Raw genomic sequence first — 10,224 nt, forward strand, 5'->3', positions numbered from 1 at the left:
TGAATTAAAGCTGAGTGTCTGTACTTCATTCACATCTTGATTGCTCGATCTTAAAAATCTATTATGGTGGTGCACAGAGCAAAATAAACTGCAACACTGTCCAAACTGTGCCAGTCAGTCTGTATGACACGGCACAAATGTTCCCAAATGTTCTAGCCCTGCTCCTTATCTACCACTCTGAGCTGAGAGGTAAGAAGGCCATGTGTATGTGAGCTCACTCACATGGGAAATGAACCGGCAAATCAGGACGAAATGAAAATCAAACGAGAGGGGGTCGACGGAGAAAGGCAATTATCTCTAATGAACAACGTTTGTCCCTAGCACACAGTCTCAATCAGATCAACCCTCCTCCCCTCAGTCTCTATTTACGCTCTCTGTTCCCATCTCCATCACAGTACTTGTTCCTCTGCCTCTCGCTGTGTCCTCCCTTCCTTTTCCTGTCATCACCCCATCCGCTCCACGGAGGGACTGCAGGATGCTGGAGGAGTACAACGGTAACAGGTGTCTCATCATTGCGCTAATAACAGGCCACAGGAAGATGTCCACACATATATTTTTATAAGAACCAATGCAGAGATGACAACTCCTCCATCATTCCCTTATATTCAGTCATTTCACGGGTGAATCACCAGGCATAAATAATTCTTGAGACGAATGCCCACACAGTTGCCACAAATGACCAAATCTTCCATTTAACACCAGTTCAAAACTTACATAAAGCTAAAGCTCGAAGCAATATGTGTTCTTTTTCTACCCTCACACTGCAAAAGAAGTCCTGGCATCGAATACTGTCTGCAGAGATTATCGATAATACCTTAACTTTTCCTCTTAACCCGTATCCAGCTTGCAGTACATATACAGATGCATCGAGCAGATCACACTGTCTCCTTACACCAGTAACGAACTCTCATTCATCAGCTGGAGACTTCGGCGCGCATAACACACAATTGCACAAACAATCTTCCACACTTAAACAAACCCCAATGAAGCATGTAACTGGTAGCTTGTGCCTGGCTGTACGCTTGTTAGAGAGATATCAGCTTCTGTTTCTCTGTATTACTGTGAGCAAAGAGAATGCAGCTGCTTCCCATTATGTGCATAGGTGGCTGCTCGGGATGCGTGTGCGGCGGTATTCATAATCATGTTCTGCAGTATCACATGGCAAAATGTGTTTATGTTGCAGGTGCAGACTGAAAGTGAATCCATTATTACAAGAGAACAGGCTCCCATGATGTATGAATAAATCAATATCTAAGCCGTAACCCCTGCAGCACCGTTTATCTAGAACAGTGCACGTGTCATTGACTTCACCCTTTTATCCAAACCGCTTTACAATGTCAAGAGCACACATACTTTTAGCAGGTATTAAATCCTGTCAGTGTGAGTGCTTTTCAAGCCACCGATTTCTTTTTATCTACTTTTTTGTGTGTGCAAGTTGTACGTGGGTGTGTGTTTGTTGGGTCATTACCCAGTCAGCCTGAGGACACAAGAAGCCATTATCCGAGGGAGTCTGCACACTAAATGTTTGATAAGCCTCTAAAGCGGATGTCCTGTTTCTCCTCTCATATAATACACATGTCATGCAAACATGTGTAATCTAAAGTCGCAGCTACAGTTTAAAAAGAAATAAAAGTTCCCCAGAATTGCTTTTTTTCATAGTTAAGACAGTAGGATGATAATAATAATAATAATAATATTAATAAAATCCTCCCCTGTATGTTTCTGCTGCAGCAGAAGCAGGAGTGTAAGCGTGTCGGCTCAGCAAAGCACTGAGAGATGCCGAGCAATGAGTCATGCAGCAGTCTGATTAGCTTGCTTTCCTTCCCTTCAAATCCAGAGTTTGTTAGAATCACCCGTCTGTATATCTGTAAAAATTAATATAAAAAATAAACACTTGAAAGTCTTGATGGTATTTTCTGTTTATTATCAAAATAGCTGTAAATTGTATATAAATCAAAATTTAAAAATATCAGTAATATACTGGTAGTTGTTACTTGGTACTAAAAGCATTACCTTACGATTATTCTTCTTAATGCCTCAACCCGTGACCTTAACGGCAGTAAGTATGACAGTTTGTGTAAATATTAAGTCCTTCATTTAAATGTTACCTGGCCACTTTCCCTCAGAGGAGATCTCTGAAAGCTGACATTTTCAAAGTGCAGGCTACCACGGAGGAATGTCACAAAATATTACACATCCTGCTGGTTTCTGGGAGCAGTAAACTGGGGGGCAGCAAGTCTTCTGGCAGCTTGGGGATTCCATCCAGGACCTCGAGATTTGGCAAACAGGAGAAAACACTGAATATGAAGAGAGACAGAAAATGAGTATAAATTAGTTTATAGATACACAGACATTATCCTCTAGAGCAGACCTGGGCATTGTATGGCCTACAGGAAATATCCGGCCCTTTGGTTGTCTCCAGGTCGATGGGAAATTAGGATGCACACATAAAAAAGTACACATCACACAGTTTGTCCCACTTCAGTCACCAAACACTCTTTGAATAACTCCCCGTTAGAGACCAACTTAATGTTTTTTTGCAAAATCCCAATACAACTGATGCTTTTATTTTGAAACTGCAGTTTTTTTGTTTTGTTTTTTTAAACAATAAACTTGGCATTACAGTGTTAGGGACTGCATTTTGAACTTCATTACGAAACTGAACAAGAATGTGACAGATGAAGAGCGGGAACAGACATCTGAATCTTTTATCCAGGGATGGACCAGTCAAGACCAAGATTGACCCCCCACTAAGTCATTCTCTGATGGGGAGTTCATAAAGACTTTGGTAGACTCTACTGTATTAAGGTAAACAACATGAATTGAGGAAGTTGTGGGAAATCTGGAGCTTCAGTCTGAGCTTTTTCCTGCTGGGCTTAATACGAGAGCTGTGATGTCCAACACAGCCACTGGGACAACATAAATGTTGGCGATTATAGAGGAACTGGCAGCAATGCACTCAGTTAAAGGGACTACAACAGGGAGTGATTTGTTTGTGGAAGTGAGTGGATGTTTGGATAGGCGGGGGCTGAAATGGGACAAAATGATCAAAACGTGATAAATGTTGGTGTTTTTACTTTGCCTATTTCACATATTCACACTCTATTTGTAACCAGTAGTGGTTTAATTAATACTAAGCAGAACTGAGTTCAGCCTCTGGTACAGTCTGATTACCGTGCACGGTAGTCCTGAGTGAAGGTCACTGGGTTGCGGGTCAGGTTCAGGGAACGGAGTGGGCTGTTCCCCAGAGCTCCCAGTCCCCCCAGGGAACCAATGGCGTTCTCAGACAGACAAAGGTGCTCCACTGCGGGGAGCTTTGGCAGCTGACGCAGACACACCAGGTGGTTACGGTGCAGGTTTAACACTCTGCACCTGCTCATGGCAAACACAAATACTGCTTAACTTTTTGTTTCGTGCCAAACAGTACAGCACAGACAAGCATACTCAGAAAGAAACAAAAGAAAAAAGGTAAGAAAACACTAATTAGCACACAAACAGTCCCATCACAGGCTGAACAGAAGAAATATTACATAACCTTCACTTATTTGTTCAAAAGCACTGAGCTACTATCTTTAAATAACATAATTTTAAAAAGTGCAATGTGAGTTTCAGAAGCTGACTTCAACACTAAACCCACGTGGCCAACGTTATAAAAACAATGATGATTAATTATAGAATATAATATTGTTTGACAGGACATTTGTCTTCATTTTTAACAGCTAAATGGATTTAATAAAGCTATAATGAATGCTGTAGTAATGTCAGTCAGATTAATTTCAGTCTATCATATATGTATATATATATATATATATATATGTGTGTGTGTGTGTGTAACCATTTGGAATTTCACAGTATGTAATATTCATAGTTCCTCCAGGGAGCTGTTCCAGATGAGGGCGTTGTGCTGCACCTTGGGTGTCATTTCATACCTTGGCAGACGTACAGAACTCAGGCTGGTGAGGGAGTTGTCAATCAGTTGAAGTTTCTCCACTCGGATCAACCGGCGGAGGATTCGGAGGAAATTTTCTTGCTGGAAGGGATCACCCAAGTCCTGATAGGACAAATTTAACTCCTGAGAAGAGACAGGTGGTAGAGGTGTCAGAAGCAATCTTTGTTGCCCTCTCCTCCTCTTCTTCTCAGTTTGCACCTTCACTTCTTTCCTTTCCGCAGCTATGTCTTTGCTCTTCTGTGCTATATATGACATCTTTAACATCACACACCCACACATATCCTGCATGCTAGCTTACCAGACAGTTTTCCCAGTTCTCTTGAAGCCTCTCCTCCCATCTCTGTCCTTGTTCCTCTCTTCTCCTGCTCCTCCCTCTCTCCAAACAGATGCCACCCCTCTCTTTTAGATGTAACTCATCTTCTGATGGCCCTTTGATTATAATGTAAAAATTTTTTTAAAAGTCTTTAACAATCTTCACATTATTATTCATCTGGTGAAGAAGCTAAATTAAGAGACTCGAAAGTAATGAAAGCAACACAAAAATGGCAGCGACACAGCTTCTTTAGAGGTTTTCTAAAACGGTTCATGAGCTAGAAAACTACAATTTCTTTTCTATTGCTCTGGTTAGGTTACAGAGGTGGTTTTCTCACATCAGCCACACACCTTCTCTAACCCTGGGGCACGTCAGCTGGTCACCTGTGACATCACACTGCTCCAGGCCATGCCACAATGCAAACTGGAACCGACTTGATGGAAGCTGATGAGAAAAGATGAAGAGGAGAACAGGGTGACAGACGAGATACGCAAGAAATGTGTTACTATCTGACCACTTCATTAGGTACACCTGTTCATCTGCTTGTTAATGCAAATAGCTAATCAGCCAATCACATGGCAGCATTTAGTTATGTAGAAATGGTCGAGACAACCTGCAGAAGTTCAAACAGAGCATCAGAATTACAAAGAAAGGTGATTTATTTGACTTTAAAAGTGGCATAGTTGTTGGTACCAAATGGGCTGCTCTGGGATTTTCAACACAACCATCTCTAGTTTACAGAGAATGAACTGATAATTAATACATATCCAGTTAGCACCATTTCTTTGCCTTGCTGATTTCAGAATTAAGAAGAGAATAGCCAGGCTGCTTTGAGCTGATAGAAAGGCAACAGTAACTCAAATAACCACTTTTTAAAGCCAAAATACTGAAACTGAAACTGAGGCAGATACTGATGTTGACATGGGTTCACCAAAACGGGACAGCAGCAGATTGTCAAAATGTTGCCTGACAAGTCTTAATTTCTGCTTCAACGTCAAGATCATAGAACCACAATTTGGTGTGAATGATGTAGAAGCATGGAACCATCATGCATTGTATCAACAACTCAGGCTCCTGTTGCTGGTGGTGTAATGTGGGAAATACTTTATTAGCACACTTTAGGCCCCTTAAACTGAGCATCATTTAAACATCACAACCTACCTGACCATTGTTGTTGACCATGCCTTTGTAACCATTGTGTACCAATCTTCTGATGGCTGCTCACTGTACTCACATGGCCTCCATAATCTCCACATCTCACTCCAATAGAGCACCACTAGGCTATGATAGAATGGGAGATTCTCATCATGGATACGCGGCCGACAAATCTGCAGAAACTCTCAGAAAATTTGGTCAATATGTACCAAATTCTCTGAGGAGTGTTTCCAGCACCTTGTTGAATCTGCGCCACGAAGGGAAAAGTCCAGCCTGGTACGAGCAGGGTGTAACGCGGGTGTGGGGAACTCCAGGCCTCAAGGGCTGGTGTCCTGCAGGTTTTAGATCTCACCCTGGGTCAACACACCTGAATCAAATGATTAGTTCATTACCAGGCCTCTGGAGAACTTCAAGACATGTTGAGGAGGTAATTTAGCCATTTGAATCAGCTGTGTTGGATCAAGGACACATCTAAAACCTGCAGGACACCGGCCCTTGAGGCCTGGAGTTCCCCCACCCCTGGTGTAATGCATGAAGTGGCCAGCGAGTGTAGATTTCCTTCCTTGATTAAATACGTAAATAAGTGCCATTCGTGAATGCACCATTCTGCCAAGTTTCAAAGCTATGATATCATCTGTGACACATATGCAGTCACAAATCTGCAGACACCTTTCAGTGAGGTGTGTTGTGCAAATGACACCAGTTATGAGCCATATTCTCCCCCCAAGTTTAATCACATTCCCCTAATTGATAGTCAAATTAATTTCAGCTTCAAGATCAGGACAGTCAAATAACTGACATGTCAATGGGCAAAAAGAGAGCGATACATGGGAATCGTTTAGAAGAACAGGAGACACAATTAAGTTTAATCTACCATGGTTGCCCATTAGTCCAACATAAACTTTATTCCCCGAGCATACAGAGAGCATGAAGCTAAAATCAGTGGCTCATTTATAAGACTATTAACCAATACTGCTACCTGTGAAGGTCGACAAGAGCCGCTACAGTTTTATTATCCTGTAATGACACCTTGTCTTGCTGACATCATCCTTCTCTTTCCTCTCTTTACGTATCAGCGCATGCATTCTTTCCCCAGTTTAGCCCTACCCCCCGTCTACAGGGCTGTGTATCACATCAACTGTATAAAATCAAATAGCAGCTGTTGCTCATAGTTTCATTAGTGAGTTTGTGAATCTCCTTTCATCTTCTAATGATAAACATTAAAATATTTTCCATTTATGCATTTTTTTCCTCAAATGAAGACTATTTAAAAGTCATCTTGGGATATTTATGCAAATATTTATCATATCAAATGAAAAGTTATGATCCTATGTTGACTGTTTTTGGGATGCAGCAGCCTTGACCTTATCAACCCTTTTATACTCATCCTGTTCACTCTTACTGTGTAACTCTCCACTCCCTCCGCCTGGTAATCTAGACACAGGAATGACCCAAATCCAGCTAACTGTTGCTCCTCCTTTTCCAGACTCTCCAGTGTAAATGTTTTCTTAAAGGTTTCTGAACAGTGTGGGAGACAATAATGGATGTAATCTAAATGGGAAGTGCGTATGATTCATTCCCTTATACAGTCTTTATATCACAATATCTGACAACATCTAAATACATTAATAATTAAAAAAAAAAAGCATCCCTGTCTCTACTAAAACAGGAGCATTAGTCAGTCATGCACGCAGCTCCAACCAGAAGGCCTTTTTCTTTTGCAAATAATTATTTAGAGATGCTATTTTGCTGCAGGATTTTAAGCAAAACACTTTGAAGTTGTTTAAGACATGACATACAGAGGGGTTTCTTTTTTTTTCAGCCCAAGTGGGAGAACTCTGCATGGAACATAAGAAGGATTAGGTGAGGAGTGATTTCCCCCCCCCCATCTTTCTTAAATCACATATCAGCGAGAGTAAGAGAGTGAGTGAGAAAACACTCTGCACAGTAGTCTAGGCGAGAGGCCAGTGGCTCGAGGGTAAAAGAGCGAGTGCAGAGAACAGACTGAGAATATTATTCAGCTCAGAGATGGCTAAAAGAGAGAGGGAGACGGGATGAAGGCTGTTTAAGATGAAGGAAGGAGGAGGCAAAGGAGAATTTGTGAGGGAAGGGTAATCACAGGTTTATCCAGTGTGTGCGTGTCACTTACGGGTGTAGATACTAGTCCAGAGTCAGGACTTTGGTCCACAGACAGAGGTGTGCCTGTAACCCTGAATTCAGAGCCATGGGATGAGTGGGATTTGGGGAAACTGCCAGTGAGTGTGTTCACACCTGAAGAGCTGAGAAAAGGGGGAGAAAAAAAATAAAAAGAGAGACAATAATTATCCCATCTTCCATCCCTGTTTGAAGTGGAGCTGTTCTTTGGTAATGTAATCCCTGGTGTGTGCTAAAACCCTGACCACCAACCGAGTGGTTAGGGTTACACTGAACTGGGCCCGACAATGCAGATTAGGACCCGTTGCCATAGCTCCAGAGGACACCTGAGCAGGTGCTATTAGGTTATCATAATCTGTGTCGGCAGGGGGTAGCTGGACCCTCTATAATTGATACTGCATGCCCTGTGGCGGTGTGCTAAATAGTTATCATACAAAAGAACTGCGTAGATGATACAATATTTATTTATTTATATTTAATTAAATATATATAAATTAAAGGATTTTTAAATGTTATACCTACGTTTTAAGCTAAACTGGCTTCGTTTTTTTTCGTACATATTCGAGGTCCAATAAAAAATATAGAGAGCAAATAAACCGACTATTACTGTGATGAACTAAATGAAATGCCAGGCAGAGGTAAGACGACTGTTAAGGATGTTATCTCAAATTTTCGAGTTACTGACTTCAGTCTAAATTTCAACGACTTTTTTAATTTTATTGTTATTATATTTTATTTTTTCAGAAGAAACAAGCTTCCACATTTCATTGTAGCCATTTGGATATGTCACTGAGGGCTAAAGCCAAGTGTTAGCAATGGCATTAATGAAGGTTTCTCCCTATTTAGGTAGAAAACCTTAATTAATGGGCAAATTATTTCACATCGCACAAGGTGCACTGGATGAAAAAGCTACACTGACGGGCGTCACAGAGTGAAGCTGGTGTCTGTCATGCAGACATAGCTGATTCGCCTTACCTTTCTGACATGTCCCAAGAGCCTTGTGATGAATTTTCCCGGCCTTCTTTAGCACATTGCGGACGGCTCGCTGTAGCCCTGCAGCCCCGTGGCTGTTACCCATGGAGCCCGCCGTGTTTGTTAGGATTCACCCAGCGAGAGTTGACCGTCCTGCTGGCCGGCTGTGGCTCTGCAGAGAGAGACTGACAGCAGTGTGGGCCCAGAGCCGGAGCTGCCAAGGGCGCTGCTCAGGCTTATCACTCAGGACAGGTAGAAATTAGAGCAGAGTGCGCGTGAGGGCCGCACCACGCGCTCGTGAAGCTGTTATTCAAAGTTCAAATGGATTGTGACAGCTAGTATAACGAAGGCTTTTCAAAAGTGACAAAATCACAAATGAGCCTGCTGAAACGCAAGTTTTTGTCAGAAAAATGTGACCTAGTGATCTCTAGTTCTTTCTTTCTTTCGTCTTTCTTTGCCACAGAGTCTCCTCCTCTCGTTTTCTCGAGCAAATGCCTGCCCAAGCAATACCTCGACATATAACTATTTACAAAGTGTGTCAACTCTAAGGCAGTTTACATATGTGTGTAAATTACTGTTAATGTTCACTCGGTATTGTAAACCTTTTGGAAGGCTGACCATGCATTGCATTTTGTGAGTTAAATTGTAGCCACAAACATGATTATCCCTCCTGCTGCTGGCACACATCAGTGGAATAAATCTATAAAGCCAGACCAAACAATAAAACGGAAATTCTTAAAAACAAATTACTGCAAATATTTAACCAGCAGCTGTCCAAATAGACAGCAGCTAGAGAAAAGTCTTTGTATTTTCTTGTAGTTTCTGTACACTATGGGGCAGAAGAGGTATGAGAGGAGCACACAATGAAGGTATATGGAGCAGATATCATCGCTGCTCGTTTAAGACGTTTAGATTAAGAATACCTTCTTAAACCTTATTGTTTCTCCATAGTTTAGCTTATTGAGTTTAACATTTAATAGTGAATCTCACTTCTCACAGTTAAGTGAAAACACTAGGAACTGCACAGCAGTGTGGAAATGAGTCCTTGTACCTTTGCATAGAGCTTTGGCTTATTGTTAGCTGATTTAGTGCTTCCGATGGACAGACTCATTATATGATAATCTTCCTTAATAACTTTAAGAAAGCAAACTTCATTTTGTGTGGCAAACGTAACAAAAGATGTGCACATAAATGTTACATATAAACACATTACATATAAACAAAAGGAAAATATTTTTTAATCAGGATTCTTTTATTCTATTTAAGATATATTAAAATACCGACAGTTTCCTGAGTACCTGATAGTGATCATGACCAGCAGCATGACCAGAGCACAGGTCTCACTCCCTTCACCAGCTACATGATCTGCGTGCATGTGTGTTCAGGAGGGTTATGCAGGCCTGAAATAATTCCAAGATGCCTTTGGTGGAAAATGACTGGCTAAACTCCAAAGGCTTCAATAGCTAAAGCATTGCGTGTTTATCATTCACTCACTCGTTTCTTAAAAGACACAGCTGGAGCTGGTTTGGCGCATTAGTGGTTATGCAGCTTTAGAATTAGGGAAAGGCCTGTTGTTTACAATCCGCATAAGCTGTCGTGTCCTTGAATTAAAAGTGCGTTTAACTTTTGGTAACACTTTATAACACCGCCCACGATGAAAGTCGTAATTCCCCAGCACCTA

General features: G+C 41.5%; 1 protein-coding gene across 2 annotated transcripts; it reads right to left on the bottom strand.

The window, feature by feature from the left end:
• Nucleotides 1-1,901: 1,901 nt before the first annotated feature.
• Nucleotides 1,902-8,939, bottom strand: LOC113036754 (uncharacterized). 2 transcript variants are annotated; one of them, XM_026193215.1, is made up of 7 exons: nucleotides 8,547-8,939; nucleotides 7,567-7,696; nucleotides 4,613-4,706; nucleotides 4,248-4,378; nucleotides 3,930-4,072; nucleotides 3,175-3,372; nucleotides 1,902-2,297 (listed from the first exon to the last, which is right to left on the bottom strand). In XM_026193215.1, exons 1-7 carry the CDS (start codon nucleotides 8,555-8,557, stop codon nucleotides 2,180-2,182), a joined length of 825 nt encoding a protein of 274 aa, XP_026049000.1. In that variant the 5' UTR covers nucleotides 8,558-8,939; the 3' UTR covers nucleotides 1,902-2,179. The 2 variants fall into 2 exon arrangements, with proteins under 2 accessions (XP_026049000.1, XP_026049001.1); XM_026193216.1 differs by lacking the exons at nucleotides 7,567-7,696; nucleotides 8,547-8,939 and adding an exon at nucleotides 5,424-5,513.
• Between the last annotated feature and the right edge of the window lie 1,285 nt (nucleotides 8,940-10,224).

Source organism: Astatotilapia calliptera, chromosome 14 (assembly GCF_900246225.1).
Source record: "Astatotilapia calliptera chromosome 14, fAstCal1.2, whole genome shotgun sequence".
Classification (NCBI taxonomy): domain Eukaryota; kingdom Metazoa; phylum Chordata; class Actinopteri; order Cichliformes; family Cichlidae; genus Astatotilapia; species Astatotilapia calliptera.

Excerpts from the sequence above, each read along its gene's own strand:
- LOC113036754 (XM_026193215.1), bottom strand. Across the intron at positions 4,707-7,566 it reads CTGGACTAGTATCTACACCC|CTTCCATCAAGTCGGTTCCA; the intron begins GTAAGTGACACG and ends TTTTCTCATCAG. Across the intron at positions 2,298-3,174 it reads ACTCAGGACTACCGTGCACG|TGTTTTCTCCTGTTTGCCAA; the intron begins GTAATCAGACTG and ends CTTCATATTCAG.